Source organism: Sarcophilus harrisii, chromosome 4 (genome assembly GCF_902635505.1).
Source record: "Sarcophilus harrisii chromosome 4, mSarHar1.11, whole genome shotgun sequence".
Lineage (NCBI taxonomy): Eukaryota > Metazoa > Chordata > Mammalia > Dasyuromorphia > Dasyuridae > Sarcophilus > Sarcophilus harrisii.
In genome coordinates this window covers 336,824,061-336,840,730 of record NC_045429.1, presented here as the reverse complement: position 1 = coordinate 336,840,730, position 16,670 = coordinate 336,824,061, and the positions used below count along the sequence as shown (strand labels likewise).

The following is a 16,670-nucleotide window of genomic DNA, read 5'->3' as shown; positions in this document are numbered from 1 at the left end:
AGCATCCTCAAGTTGAGCTGAAACTGCATTGCAAATTCTACCATGTACTTCTGTTTTAGTTCTATTCTCTGGAGCCATGTAGAATAAACCTAATCTTTCTTTGATGGATAGCTCTCCATATATTTGAAGACTTCTCCCTTAAGGAGGAGGGATGTTCTTTTTAAGCCACCTTTCTCTCTTCTTTTAAGTGCTCTTTAACTAGGACTGTGCTGGAGCCAGCTTAAATCAGCTAGCAAGAACAAACTGTTAAATTTTCAGGGTAAGCATTTGTAATCTGGAAATGAGCAAAGTTATAATCAGGACTTGATTTATTATTTTGTTGATTGTCTAGACTTAAGAAAATGATGAAAAATGTTAATAATGCAGATTAAACTTAAAGGTATCTTATAGGTCTATTCTTTCCGTCGAGAAAGCCAGTTGTTAAATATTTGCCAGCACACCTTTGCCTCTATCTTCTTTCTCACAGGAAAACAAAAGTAGTAGCTCTCCTGAGAAGTCTTTCCCCATAATATTCACTTATTTCTCTGAGCTTGACACTTCAGCTCTTCTCATTATTGATAAGATCTTACAGATTTCCCTATTGTTCCCATATGTGTGTGTATCTCTCTTATCTAATATAGTTCTTCTATATTAGTTGTGAAAGGGGTTAAGAAGCTTCTCCATCCTCTGTTGGTCCATTCTATTTTGTCTTCTCCTGCCTCATTTAAACTTTCCCAATCCCAGTTTTATTGCAACTTCTTCCTCTCACAGTGTTCTTTCTAAAGAGGTCTTCAACATCCCTTCCTTATAGGCAATGATCAGTGTGCTATAGAACTGAAAAATTTCCCAGGGCTTTGAGGTGTTAGGGCCCAAGCCCATTGCTGCCAGGAGGCTAGATAGGTGGGTGATACCACACCCAGTAATGAGGGTCATTTTGGCCTTTGAAGATGTGTCCTGAAGCTCTTACTCTGACTATCAATAATAGGAGCTCTGAGTCCTCTTTGCTTAAATGACAAGGCTGGGATATTTTATGAGCAATGGAACCTCCTTATTGGAAATTAAATAACAAATTAATTAGTAGCTTCCTTGGATACTGAGTGTAAACACAAACAATATCACCTAGGAACTTTCTTGATTGACGCCCACTCCCCTCCATCATTCATAGTATAAAAGACTTTTAGAAGATTAAGTCCAGTAGACCCCAGTGGCATGAGCACCTCATACCATGACATCTAACTGCTGTGTCACTACCACTGGTTCTCCGGGGACTGGCAAAAGCTGTACCAGAGCTGCCTCAGTCTGTTCCACTGGCATGAGCTGCCGACCTGAGGCTTGCATGTCCTACGTCTGCCAGCCCATGGGCTATGTGCCCAGTGTCTGCCTGCCTACCACCTACCGGACAACCAGCTGCCTCTCCAAGACCTACTTGTCATCTTCCTGTCGACCAAGCAGCTGTCGTCCATCCTGCTCTTTACCAGGAAGCTATGGCATCCCTTGTTCTGTGGGGGGCAGCAACTGGTACTGTGATGGTGTCTTCAATGGCAATGAGAAGGAGACCATGCAGTTCCTCAATGACCGCCTGGCCAACTATCTGGAGAAAGTGCGCCAGCTGGAACAAGAGAATGCTAACCTGGAGAGTAAGATTCAAGAAGCCTGCCAATCTCAAATGCCTACCATGTGTCCTGATTATCAGGCTTATTTCAGGACTATTGAGGAACTCCAGCAGAAGGTAATAGTTAATTCTTGGTAAATCAAATCATTAAGTGCAGGAAGGCATATGCATATCCCCATAGAGGCAGTGTGGTACAGTGGAAAAGCCATTTCATTTGTATTTAAAGCACATAGTTTTAAATCACTGTTCTGACTGGATGATATAGGGTAGACCATGTTAGTTTGAAAACAGATGGCTGGTACAGTGAATTAGAATTCTATGCTTGGAGTCATGGAGATCTATTACCAAATCTGGCTTCTGATATTTACTAGCAATATGACTTTAGGCAAATCATTTAACTTGCCTCATTTTTTTCATCTGTAAATTGGGGATAATATAGCACCTACCTTTCAGGGTTATTGTGAGGATCAAATGAGATATTTGTAAAGTGCTTAGGACAGTACTTAGTAGATAGTAGGCACTGTAAGATATTAGCTATTATTTTCATTATTATCGGGAGCTAGATGGCTCAGTGGATAGAGCATTGGGACTGGAATCAGGAAGTTCTTAATTCAAATCTGTCCTCAGTCATGTGCTAGCTGCGTGACCCTGGGCAAGTCACTTAACCATGTTTGCTTTTATCCACTGGAGAAGGAAATGGCAAACCACTCCGGAATTTTTACTAAGAAAACAATGTTGGAGTACATGGAGCATATGCACAATATGGTCCCAAAGAACTGAACATGACCAAACAACTATCATCCTCCTCCTCCTTCTCCTTCTCTTCCTCCTCCTCCTCCTCATCATTTCTTCATTTTCTCCTCTTCCTCCTTCTCCTTATCAACATCATTGTCTTCCTCTTCTCTCCCCACCCTCTTCCCCTTTTTCCTTTTCCTTCTTCTCCTTCTTCTCATCTTTCTCCTCCTCATTTTTATCTTTTTCTTCTTCCTCTTCCTCCTCCTCTTCTCCCCTTCCTCCTCCTTCCCTTGTTCCTCCTCTTTTTCTTCCTCTTCTCTGGACCCAACTTCTTTATAAGTAAAATGAAGGGATTGAACCAAATAGCTTCCTCTGTAACTTGTAGTCTTAGTGAGCTGCCCAGATCAATATGAGGTTGGAACAGCCAGCATCTACCAAGAGTTAGAGCTCAGGCTTAGGACTTTCTGATTCTAAGCTTGACCTTCTATAATCACATGGTTTCTTCTCATGAAGTTATAAAATTAAAATCTGACTGAATATTTAATATTTCAGTACTTTCTATATTTAATATATTTCTAATTTCCATAATTGAAAAAATTTAATATATTGATAATTGAAAAAATTTAATATATTGAACATGTTGAATTTGTTGGATATCTTCAATTTTAAAATATTTAACATATTTCAATAATATAGTGATATTCAATATTTCAATATACATTCAATATTTTGATATTTTAAAATACTAATGTTAATAACTGAAAATATTCCATGTATATAATATACTGATCAATTTTGCTGAAAAAAAAATATAAATCTCTTCTCCAGTGACTGAGACTCATGATTATCCCAAAATTCTTCAAGGTAGTTTTTCTGAATCTTTCTCCCTTTGGGAAGTTTTCTGTCAGAAGGGATAAAGTTTTGCTGAGTCCTAGCTTTTTTCTGATATTGATTACACTAGAGGTTTTATTTTTTTCTTTTTTAAAAAGTCAATTTGTTATTTGTGCCCTTCCTTCCCAGGTTCTGTGCACCAAGGCAGAAAATGCCAGGATGGTTGTGCAGATTGACAATGCCAAGCTGGCTGCAGATGATTTCAGAACCAAGTGAGTTGGAATGGGTTAAGAACCCAAATGATGGCTACCTTCTTCCACCATCTCAGGTTGCTCTTCTACAGGGACTGGAAAAATTCTGGGTATTTCATTCCTTCTGGAAAAATCCTGCTTCATCTGTTCAGCCTTTAAGTCTGTTCTGTGTGTATAGGTATGAGACAGAGGTTTCCCTGCGCCAACTGGTTGAGGCTGACATCAATGGTCTGCGGAGGATCCTGGATGAAATGACTCTGTGCAAGGCTGACCTGGAGGCCCAGGTAGAGTCCCTGAAGGAGGAGTTGCTCTGCCTCAAGAAGAATCATGAAGATGTAAGCTCTTTTAACATCCCAGGCAAAACATGAAGGGTGCTCTTGGGCAGTTCTTCCACCTCTCTGATTCTTAAAAATAAGGGAATTGGACTGGGTGATCTTGGACCTAGAGCCAGAAGGGATTATAGTGACCATCTAGTCTAACCCTATCATTTTATGGATAAGAAAACAGACACTAAGAGAGAGTAGATGATTTCCCCATGATTACACAAGTAGCAAGTGATAATTATGATTAACTATTATTTATATAGCACTTAACTATGTGCTCTGCACTTTGCTCATCACTTTACAATTATTATCTCATTTACTCCTCAGAAAATCCCTTGAAGGTGAGTGCTATTATTGTCCCCATTTTCTAGAGGAGAAAAATGAAGCAAATAGAAGTTAACTGATAGATCTGGGGTCACATAGAAAGTGTCTGAAGCTGGATTTGAACTTAGGACTTCTTGATTCTAGGACCAGAATTCCATCTACTATATTTCAGTTTCCTAACCTGTGGGTTATGACTCCATATGGGGTCTTATAACTGAATGTGGGGAGAATCACAAAATTGTAATTTATTATCAGTAGATGTTTGATTTGTATACCTATTTTATATAATTACATACCTGAGTCACATAAAAATTTCTCAGGTGAAAAGGGATTACAAGTGGAAAAAGTTTAAGAAATCCTGCACCATACTACCTAGCCACCTCAGAACTGAGTTTTGAACTCAGTCCTCTACTTCTCTTATTCCTTCTGTATCACACTACCTTTGGTTTCTATGATCATGATCCTATTGCCAGAGCTAGCTTTGAGCTGTTTAGTTTATCTCATACAATTCTGAGTATACACCTTCTTATATCTATCTTGTATTGGACCACCCAGAAAATATGCTTCCTATGTGCTGGGCAGTGTGCTAAGAAAGCCCTGGGAGAAGAGAGGATGGCTACAAAGAAAGGCAAAAGCAGTCCCTGCTCTCATGGAACATAGCTTCTAATGGAAGTGAGAACAAATAGATTATTATGTATATTTCAGATACATATAGGATAGATAGAAAATAATCTGAAGGCTCTACCAGCTGGAAGTGCTAAGACAGCCCAAATGCCATAAAGTTCTCTATTTCTTTCATGAAGTTAAATGAATTCCTATTCCTTACCTAGAGCAGAAGGAACCAAGATAAAAATTTAACAAATTGCTATGAGTTCTGTCCCGTATTTACTAAAGGTTTGCCTGAGAAATAACGGTCAGTCATCAAGAGTTTATTGAGCCTTTTCAGGAAGCATAATATTAAGATGACTCATTCTAGTCTAACAAGGGAGAGCAGAGAAAATTACCATAAAGACCACTATTAAATACTTGGATTTCCTCTGAAGACTCTATTGGAAGCAACTTTCTCTCTTTTGGAGCCAGGTCTGGTTATAGGCTTGTGTTTGGCCCATACAATAATGAAATCTCAGGCTTGAAGTAGACCTCCCACCTAGTGCAGAAATCATCTTGAGATATAGTCATTTGGTCTCTAAATGTAAATGGTTTTCTTGAACCTTAGTCTTAACAAACTAAGTGTAGCCATGTCTGATGTCATTTGGGACATTCTTGGCAAAGATGCTGGAGTGTTTTGCCATTTCCTTCTCCAGTTCATTTTATAGATGTGGAAACTGAGTCAGAGTTAAGTGACTTGACCCAGGGTAACAAGTGTCTGAGGCCAGACTTGAACTCAGGAAGATGTCTCCCTGATTCCAGGATTGGCGCTCAATCCACTGAACCAACCCAGTGCCCTGTGCTTTTCATCAGGACAACCCTGTACAGTGACTTTATTTCCCAGAAGAAATCCTGGGTGAGCAGATTAGGAAGGCAGATTAAAAATAGCTCACAGGGGCAACTAGGTAGCCAGTGGATAGAGCACCACCCTGAAGTCAGGAGGACCTGAGTTCAAATATGACCTCAGACATTCAACACTTCCTAGTTGTGTGACCCTGGGGCAAGTAAACTTTAATTGTTTCAGCAAAGAAAAAAAAAAGTGCACAGGGCTTTATCCCAAAGGCTCAAATAAAAAAACCATAAAGCTGTTTTAAATTAAGCTCTAGAGATGTTATGCAAAGAGGAGATAAGACCATCTTTTTTTCTGATGATATGATAGTTTATGAACAAAGAGATAATCGAGACAATTAAAGCAGTAAAATATCAGGATACAAAAAGACCTCATTAAAATCAAAAGTATTTCTATTATAGCAACAATGAAACCAAGGAGGAAACAATAAGAACTATAACAAAGAATTAGAATGTAGGATATTTGAAGACAGAAACTGTTTCCTTTTGGTTTTGTATCACCAGTGCCTGTTGCTTCATCTCTGTAGGGAATTTCCATTATAGAAACTCTCCATTGATGCAGTGTATAGCATGGTTGTTTATCTCATTCAGGGACTGCATCAGTTTTTGTTGATGTACTTTTCTCCATGCGAAGTCCTTCATGGGACTTACTTAAATGGAAAGTTCCATTCAAAATAATTCTAAAATACACAAAATATCTGAGACATATTCTATCATATACTTGCATTTCAAGGAACATTTATTGAGCACTTACTTTGTGCACAGTACCATGTTTGATGCTATGGATTGAGTTCAGACTTGGTACTATGGAACAGAGAAATAGAAGGTTAGCCTTGTTGTGTGAAAGACCCAGGTTCAAGTTACACTGGCTACATGACTACTGGCTATCCAATTTCTTCATGTCCTAGGAAATACTAGAAGAATATAAAGAATAGACAATCAAAAATATTTATTAAGAACTTATTATGTGTCTTGCTCTGTGCTAAGTGTTGGGAATACAAGAAAAGGTAAAAACAGTCCCTGATCTCTAAACATTCATGGTCTAATAAGAGTAAAATATATGAAGATTGGAAAGATTGGAGGGAACAAGATTATGAAAAGCTCCAAATGACAAATAGAAAGGTTCATATTTGATCCTGGAGGCAATAGGGAGCCACTAGAGCTCATAGGGAAGAGGAAAGGTGTGATAAAGTCAGATCTAGACTTTAGAATAATCTTCTTGACAGCTCAGTGGAAGATGGATTGGAATGGGGAAAGATGAGGCTGGGAGACCAATTGGAAAGCTCTTACTATTTAGTTCAGGGGTGAGGTAGGGGTCTGAACTAGGGTAGCAGTTATGAGAATGGAGAGAAAGAGATGTGTACAAGAAATGTTGTGAAAATAGGTGTGACAATATTTGGCAATAAGTTTGATAGGCAAAGTAAGTGAGAATGAAGATTTGAGGATGACACAATAGTTGTAACCCTAGGTGACTGGGAAGATGGCAGTACCTTTGGTAGCAATATGAAAAGTGGAAAAGAGAAGAGTCTAGGGGAGGGAAGGGAAAAATAATGAATTATATTCTGGACATGTTGAATTTTAGATGCTTTTGAGATATCTAGTTCAAGATGTACAAAAACATTTGGTGATTTGAAACTTGGTGTGGAGGTAAGGCCTGAACCCATAGAAACATATAAAATTCATGAATATGTTAGCAAAATTATTAACTGCACAAGTGGAGAGAATTTCCATAATGGGAATTCTCTACAAAATGAAATCATAGGTGTGGGGAATACAAAAGTAAAAAAACTCACAGAGTCTGCACAGAGCTTAAATTCTACTTCATTGTTTGAATATAGCACACTTTTACTTAAGCTTCCTTGTATATCTTTGAGGGAGGAGATTGAGTATTTTGTGGAACTGCATACTTGGCTTTGGAACTCTTGTGCTTTTGCAGGAAGTCAATGCACTTCGCTGTCAACTTGGGGACCGGCTCAACATTGCAGTGGATGCAGCTCCTCCAGTTGACCTGAACAGGATGCTGGAAGAGATGAGATGCCAGTATGAGACTGTGGTAGAGAACAATCGCAGAGATGTGGAGGAATGGTTCAATGCTCAGGTAGGTTTCTCCCAGGAGCCAATCTTGGGCTGATCACAATGTTCTTGAAAAAAGAAAATGGTATTTTCAAGTGACCTGTGTCTCCCTGGGTTTCAGATGGAGGAACTTAACCAGCAAGTGACCACAAGCTCGGAGCAGCTCCAGAGCTACCAATCAGACATCATTGATCTGAGGCGTGCCATTAATGCTCTGGAGATTGAACTGCAGGCCCAGCATAGCATGGTGAGTACATTTGGGGTTCTCACCTTTTGAGAAATGCAGAAAACAACATTTCACCAGGCAACAGACAAGTGTATGCACATCCCATTACCTAGTCAATTAAGTTCTCTGTTATTTCAGATGATATCAGTCACTAAACAGTGGTTTAGTTCCCCATGTTGGAAAAAAAAGAGAAGATAGAAATCAATCCTCAACCCTTACTCAGACCTTTAGACAGCTGAGATTCTAATCTAGCCCAGGGAGTCTTAATTTTGTGTGTGTATGTATATGTATGTGTGTGTGCATGTGTGCGTATATAGTCTGACAGATTGATTAAGTTTAAGGACCCTTCCTTAGAATATCATTTTAAGTACATACAAATATATAGATAATAAAGGAAACCAATTAGGTTGAAATACAATCATCAAAATATTAAAAAAAAAAAAAGTTCATGGACCTCAAGTCAAGAACCTCTAATCTAACTTAAACTTTATCATCTGGATATATGCTATCGTTCAGTTATTTTCAGTCATATACGACTCTTGGTTGCTTATTTTGGGGTTATCTTGGCAAAGATAATGGAGTGTTTTGCCATTTCACTTTCCAGTTTATTTTACAGATGACAAACTGAAGCAAAAAGGGGTTTAGTGACTTACCCAGTCTCACATAGGTATTAAGGATCTGAGGCTGGATTTAAATTTATATCTTCCTTACTTCAGGCTTGGCCCTCTACTTGCTGTACCACCTAGCTTCTTTGAACACATAATAGGCACTTAATAAATTCTAATTGACTGAGATCTTTTCTCAAGAGCTAACACATACTATCAAAATTGGAAAAGTCCTCAGATGCCATATGTTCCCAAATGACAGTTAAACAAAGCTGTGTATTTTACTCACTTTAACTTACTTGCATGTCACAGTGACTCTGGGAAGTAGATGATACACATTTTAATATTCCCATTTTACAGATGAGGAAAGTAGAGCTCAGAAAAATTTATTCTTAGAGATGTGGGTATTGATTTTTATCTCTTCTTCTTTCTCAGACTGGGGAATTGGACTATTGCTTGGTGATTTTCATCACTAAGAACAGATCTTTCTAAGACCCTCAGATAGTGACTTGTCTATAATCCTACAGCTAATGTCAGAGGCAGGTTTTGAATCCAAGTCATGTTGAAAACTGACTCTGGAATCAGAGCAGTTGGGTTAAAATTTCATCTGTTACATCCTACTTATGGGACCTTGAGTATATGATTTTAACATTGTACCTCAGTTTCCTCATCTGTAAAATGAGAGAATATGATCAAATGGTTCATGAGATCCCTTTCATCTCTAAATCTATATTCTTAAGGTCCCATGACTTCAGATTCAGCACTCTATTCATTACATTAAACTACACTGCAATAGTATCTGATCAAGAAACCTTATTTACACTATCCCTGACAAGAGGTCAGGCATCTGTACCATGCTAGAAGATCTCCAGTGAGGGGGATTCTACTATTCACAAGGTTGTTGTTATTAAGTCCTTAAATCTTCTCTGAGTCTTTGACTCCAAAGACAAAGTCCATGGGTTTTCGTGGTGAGGACAGTGGAATGGTTTGCTATTTCTCTCTCCAGTGTGTCCCCATTTTATAGGTGAAGAACTGAGACAAGTAGGGATTAAATAATTTGCCAAGGATTGCACAGCTGGGCCCAGATCTTCCTCATTCCAGATCCAGTACTCTATTTGTTGCTCCATCTAGCTGCCCAATTCCCATGTAACTTATTCCATTTTTTTTTTTTTTAACAATTCTAATGGAGAAGAATCTGTTTCCTATGTGCAGAGATATGTTGTTGAATGTATAACAACTGACTTTCCAGAAAAAAGTATCACACCTGTGCTTTTAAGTTTAATCTGTTTCTTATTAACATTTTCTCTACCACTTTCGAGTCCAGATAATTAATTTAAAAAAATAAATCAAGCCCTGATTTGTAGCTTTCTGGTTTTAAAAATGCTGAAAATTTAATAGTAGCCTCTTGGTAGCCTGTCCAAGGTTATTTTAACATACCCTTGCTTATGTGAAGGTGAATTCACCCTCTGCAGATTCTATCCTTTGTCGCTAATTCTTCCCTCTCATCCAATATTTTGTTGTTTTTCAGTCATTTCAGTGGTATCTTATTCTTTATGACCCCATTTGGGGATTTTCTTGGCAAAAATACTGAAGTGTTTTGTCACTTCCTTTTCCAGTTTATGGAAGTTGAGATAAACAGGTTAATGGACTTGACTAGGGTCACATAGCTAGTAAGAATATGAAGTCAGATTTGAACTCAGGAAGTTGAGTCTTTCTGACTATAGGTCCCAAACCATATGTAGACTAACAACTTCTATTGATGTTTCACCATTAGTCTTCTGGAGTCAAAGACAGGTATATACACTGATTCAACATTGTTTTCATTTGCATTATTTTGAGCACTATGCATTTCTTTCACTTTATACTAGTTCATATAAGTCTTCTCAAATGTCGGAATTCTTCATAGTTCTGTTCTTGTTCCATTCCATTCATACAACAGATTCATTCAACCACTACAATTAATGGGCTCCTACTTCCTCCACTTTTCTTGCCACCCAAGTGTTACTATTTTGGTATTTATTGGGTCCTTGGAGTATCATTTTCCATGACAAAATATCTAGACTTCTTGGTTTGATTTATAATATGGAAATAGCCCTATCCCTCACAGTTATATCTCTTCTTTTACAGAGAGATTCTCTGGAAAATACTCTAAATGAAACAGAAGCCCGGTACAGTTCCCAATTGGCTCAGATGCAGTGTATGATCACTAATGTGGAGTCCCAGTTGGCTGACATTCGCTGTGATCTGGAGAGGCAGAACCAGGAGTATAAAATTCTCTTGGATGTCAAGGCTCGCCTGGAGTGTGAGATTGCCACATATCAAAGCCTTTTGGAGAGTGAAGACTGCAAGTAAGTGGAACAATTGTCCTTCGTGGGCTCAGGGATGGAGGAAACCTGGGAAGCAATCAGAGTTTGAACATCTAGTGAACCAATAGCTTAAACTTCTGAGAAGATAGTTCATTGAGTCATAGGAGCACAGGTCTAGACTTGAAAAGAACCTTAGAAGACATCTCTTTTAACCTTAGCATTTTATAATCGAGGAAACTGATATCTAAAAGAAATTAAGTGACTTGTCCAGGTGGTATGTAAATAGCAGAATCAAGATTCTGAATCCAAATCTAATGTACTTCCCAATACCACCTCTATTGCTTGTATGCTCTGGGAGAGAACAAAGGCCATGTTTTTCACATGGACATCCTAGAGATCTAACTTCCTTGCCATGAGCTGATATAATGCTGTTGAGTCAATGTAGTCCCTGAAAAGAACAGGCAAACGACTTCTTTTTTAAGGCTGGCTTTACCATTCACTGGTTGTTTGATCATAGGCATCTTTCTTTAAGTTTTCTGTGCCTCAATTTTTTCATTTGTATAATAGGAACAATATCTGCCCTAACTCTTTCCTAAAGAGATTGTGAGTCATAATGAACATAAATGAATCATACAAAATTATCTTATAGAATTGAAAAGTGCAAGATGAGAAAGTATGAAGTATCATTATTGAGAACTCACAGTGAAAATACAACTGTTTTCTCTAGTTTTTTTGTTGTTCTACCTGAAACTCGGCTTATTTGTGGTTCAGCATAAACTTTTGTCTAGGTGTAAATTAATCCCCAGATATCTCATATAATGGTTCTGTTTATTGTTTCCCATATTTCACTCTTTCCATCTACACTGTACACAAACTATTGTATTTAAATGTTTTACTTAGTTCATAAGAAATAGCATGGTAGAGTAAATAATAGATAGGACGGATATGTGGCCCAGTGGATAGAACATGGGGTCTGGAATCAAGAAGACTCTTCCCGAGTTCAAATTTGGCTTCAGACACTAACTAGGTGAGTGAACCTGGGCAAATCACATAATCCTGTTTGTTTCAGTTTCCTTTTATGTCAAATGAACTAGAGAAACAAAGTATCTTTGCCAAGAAAACCCCAAATGGGATCATGATGTGTCAGGCATGACTGAAAATAATGACAACAAAAACAGTAGATAGAAAGAAAGGGTTTGGGTCAGCAGGACCAGTAATTGTCAGGGAAATTCCACATGACTGTTGCAGAGTGATGAACAATTAGGAGGCACAGGGAATTATATTAGAAGCAACATTTTACTACATACATTATACAGAGCCAGAAAAAACAGATTCTCTTCCTGATTAAGGGAACATAGGCTGTTTTAATAAGGAAACAGCTACAGACATATCCAGGAGAAAACCAGTAATTAAAAGGAGATATGGATCATCAAATAATTGCTGGCTAGCTGAGAACATAGCTAGGAAGGCTTCTTGGAATGTTTTTAGTTTGCTCTGGATATCCTGTTGAGTTTCAGTTGTACAATTAAGCACAGAGAAAAAAATTGAACTCAATCAGATTCAAGAGTTGTCTCTAACATGTATTGACTGTGTGATCCTGGGCAAGTCACTTAACTTCTCATTATCTCAGACAACTGTCTAAAACTAAAATGGGAGCTTCCTTATTGAGAATTCCCTACAACAATGAAATTCCACATCTCAAACTGTCATCATCCAATTTCTCCATTTAGTGGAATATACGCTCCCTAAAAACTGAAGCTCCTCCTCCTCCTCCTCCTTCTTTTTTCTTCTTCTTCTTTTTTCTTCTTTTTCTTCTTCTTTTTCCTTCTTCTTCTTCTTCCTTCTTCTTCTTCTTCTTTTTCCTTCTTCTTCTTCTTCTTCTTCTTTTTTTTTCTTCTTTTTCTTCTTCTTTTTCCTTCTTCTTCTTCTCCTTCTTCTTCTTCTCCTTCTTCTTCTCCTCCTTCTTCTTCTTCTTCTTCTTCTTCTTCTTCTTCTTCTTCTTCTTCTTCTTCTTCTTCTTCTTCTTCTTCTTCTTCTTCCTTCTTCTTCTTCTTCTTCTTCTTCTTCTTCTTCTTCTTCTTCTTCTTCTTCTTCTTCTTCTTCTTCTTCTTCTTCTTCTTCTTCTTCTTCTTCTTCTTCTTCTTCTTCTTCTTCTTCTTCTTCTTCTTCTTCTTCTTCTTCTTCTTCTTCTTCTTCTTCTTCTTCTTCTTCTTCTTCTTCTTCTTCTTCTTCTTCTTCTTCTTCTTCTTCTTCTTCTTCTTCTTCTTCTTCTTCTTCTTCTTCTTCTTCTTCAGGGAGGTTTGCAAGGCAGTTAGGGTCACACAGCTAATAAGTGTTAAGTGTCTGAGTTCAGATTTGAACTCAGGTCCGCCTGACTTCAGGGCCAGTGATCTATTGACTGTACCCCCTAGGGGACCCCTGTTTTTCATTTTGAAAATTTGAAAATTCATTTTGAAATTGAAAAATAGAGACACTGGCATGTATAAGTACTTAATAAAAGCTTCCTGAATTGAAATAACTCTTTTGAAATGTATTACGTACTATCCATTCATGTTGTACTAAATCCACCCCAAATGATGTTTTCTTCTGCAGACTTCCCTGTAATCCATGTACCACTCCCTCTTCCTGTACTCCATGTGTACCCCGCACCATCTGTGTACCCCGCACTGTCTGCGTGCCATGCACGCCTTGCACCCCGATGAGCCGGTACTGAAGTCTTCACTGAAATAAATGAGAATTCAAGTTAGATAAAATTTTTGGTGTCTCTTGAGACCTCTGGCCAATCAAGATCAATAAGGTAGCATGCACAATGCCTGGCAGATGACTGAAGCTTCCTCAACGCGATGTTATCATATACCAAGTCTTTACCCTCCAAACTGTACATTTTGTCTTTTCCTTGGTTGAAACATGTTTCCATCAGGGTGGTTTCCATTTTCTTTGCTGTTTCAGAACTTCCAGAGAGAAGTTAGTTCCAGCTGCTAATTGGTTAATAAAGGAAGCTATCTTCAGGGACTCAACAAAACCAAATTTCTGTCTAAGTCATTTGTACAGCTGTATTCCTTGGGCAGATTTGTGCCTTTGGATCCCTAGGAATGGGTTAGCATAACTCCTGATTTCAGCAATTCACATGTATTTGGTGAGAATTTACAATGTGCCCCTATATCAGGTGCTGGGAAGATATGGGATGGAGTGGGGGAGACAAAACAAAAATGATTTATGATTTTGGCTTACAGTAAGTTATAATATAAATACACATGTAAAAAGACTTCAAACAAACTGAAAACCAAACACCAACAACCCCAAACAAAACAACAAATATTACAACATAAAGTCATAACTGTCAAGTCCTAAATAAATAACATGGCATGGTAGAAAGGAATATTCTATCTCAAGTCAGCTGTATAATAGACTTCTTGTCTCTGTTTCAGTGTTTACTAGAGCATGGGGTCTCAGTTTCTCTCTACATAAAATGAGGATGTTGGACTAGATCCAAGGACTCTTCCAGTTCTAAATTTGATCCAGATGTAGATGGGATAAGAGGGCTGCAGAAGAAGCTGCTTGGAATATTCAGAGAAAGCTTTGGTGTAGATAAGATTTGAAGAGGTTGAAGAGATGGAAAGTAGGATTTTGACTTCAGAATAAGAGCTATTTCAGGTGGGGCAATGGGCATGAGAAAAGATATGTGAGGAGGAAAGAGCAAGGTATTCTGGATAAGAAAATTAGTATGGGTAGAGTGGAGATCTTCTGTAGGGGAGTAATCAAAGATAAGCTTTGAAAGATAGATTGGGTGTGGTGATTCAAGGCAATTCTAATAGACTAGTGATGGAAAGTGCCACTTGGATCCAGAGAGAGAACTATGGAGACTGAATGTGGATCAAAGCACAGTATTTTCATTTTTTTTTTAATGTTATTGTTTTTTTCTTTTTAGTATTTTTCCCCCTTTGAACTGATTTTTCTTGCTCAGCATGATGAATATGAAAATACGTTTAGAAGAATTGCACATGTTTAGCCTATATTGGATTGCTTGCTTTCTTGGGGAGGGTGAAGGAGGGGAGAGAGGGAGAAAAATTTGAAAAACAAACAATTACTAAGATGAATGTTGAAAACTATCTTTGCATGTATTTGGAAAAATAAAATATTATTAAAAAAAAGATTGATTGGATCCAGGCAATTGAGGATCTTGAGTGTTAGGTTGTAGATCTTGGATTTTATCTTATGGGTAACTGGGAGGCTTTTAAAGGTTTTGAGCTGGAGAAAGAGAATATAAAAACAATACTTTCCCAAGTGAGATATGTTGAAGAGGGAGGAGATTAGTTAGGAGGTATCAGTAGTAATTCCGATGTGAGGTGATGAGGGTGTGGACTAGGGTGGTGACAAGATTTAAGGGACTTGGTGAAAGATGAATCAATACAGCTTTGCACTAATTGATAGGTGGGGTAGTGAAAGGAAGAAGAGAATTAACGGAACCTTTGGAAAAGGTAGAGATTACTAATGCTACTTTGAAACAGCTATTAAAATACCCCACACAATAAGCAGGGTTCATGTTTCTATTCAGATTCTGCTCTATGACCTTTCCAAGTATTATGAATAATATCTTTTCGTGCTTGAGGTGTTCCAAGAGCAAATTTACACGCAATGTTTGGCAGACGAGGCCATCTACCTAAAAGATGGTAACAAGAGCATGCTTTGCTTAGCCAGTCTACATAGATTTATTAATTTCATGGTAAAATGAAATTGACAACTTGGAATAGGGGGTGAGAATAGCTGTGGTTATACAACAGAAGGAGCAGAAGGTCTGAATTTAGGAGAATTTGGTACAATGGAAAGAGCCCTACCTAGCTTTGGAGTCAGAGATTGTTGCCACTAAGTCTTTTTCATTCATGTCTGACTCAAATGGAGTTTTCGTGGCAAAGACATTTAAATTGTTTGCCATTTCCTTCTCCAGTTCATTTTACAGATGAGGAAACTGAAGCAAACAGTGTTAAGTGACTTTCCCAGGATCACATACCTAGGAAGTAAGTATCTGAGGCCATATTTGAACTAAGATCTTGCTGCTTCTAGGCTGGCACTCTATCTACTATGCCACTTATCTAGTCAGAGTACCTGACTTCACATACCCTTTCTAGGCTTTACTAAACTAAGGGGGTAGGATAATATGGCCTTTGAGGTCCTTCTGAGCTTTAGGCTGATGATTCAATGATTTGTTTGTGAATTCAAGCATGGACACCACAAACTTAAAGACTTTGGGTAAGATACCTAATCTTTATTGGCTTCATTTTCACCATTAGTAAAAAGTGAGGAGATTAAAAAGGATGATTTCTGAGATCTCTGTCAGCTCTAAATCTTTGTTCTAATGATCCTGGCTAATTGAACATGAACTTTTTTTTGTTCCTTTGTTGAAAAGGCTTTCTAGGATGTTTTTTGCTTAAATGAGTAGATTATATGAAACCAAATCAAATGGCCTTTTCTTGATTGAGGGTCTTGTCAAGAATATCATGGTGGAATGGAGTGTGATCTAGTGGAAAGTGAACTTGAAGTCAAAAGACCTGAATTTAAATTGTTGCACCAATTATACTAATGAGTTTAGAGCTGTCACAAGCTCTCTAGTCTGTTTTCTCATCTGTAACATTGGGTTAATAGAAATGAAGATCAAATGAGATACTGTATATTCTGTTTTAATTTCTTCATCTGTAAAATGACCTGAAGAAGAAAAAGGCAAATTTCAGTATCTTCTCCAAGAAAACCCCAAATAGGCTCATAAAGAGTTGGATACTACTAAACAACAATTATAATTGACCCCCTGGTGTAAAAGAGCAGTGCTCTAGTGCTATAAGTGCTAATCTTGGAATCAGAGGACCTGAGTTTGAATTTTGCCTTGGCTTTTCTATGGCTTTGGGTAAAAATCCTT

At 37.9% G+C, this 16,670-nt stretch overlaps 1 protein-coding gene across 1 annotated transcript; it reads left to right on the top strand.

Moving 5' to 3' along the window:
• The first annotated feature begins 1,195 nt into the window (after positions 1–1,195).
• Positions 1,196–14,618, top strand: KRT32 (keratin 32). Its single transcript, XM_012548291.3, has 7 exons — positions 1,196–1,708; positions 3,347–3,429; positions 3,587–3,743; positions 7,489–7,650; positions 7,747–7,872; positions 10,584–10,804; positions 13,355–14,618. Exons 1-7 carry the CDS (start codon positions 1,205–1,207, stop codon positions 13,473–13,475), a joined length of 1,374 nt encoding a protein of 457 aa, XP_012403745.2. The 5' UTR covers positions 1,196–1,204; the 3' UTR covers positions 13,476–14,618.
• Positions 14,619–16,670: the final 2,052 nt, after the last annotated feature.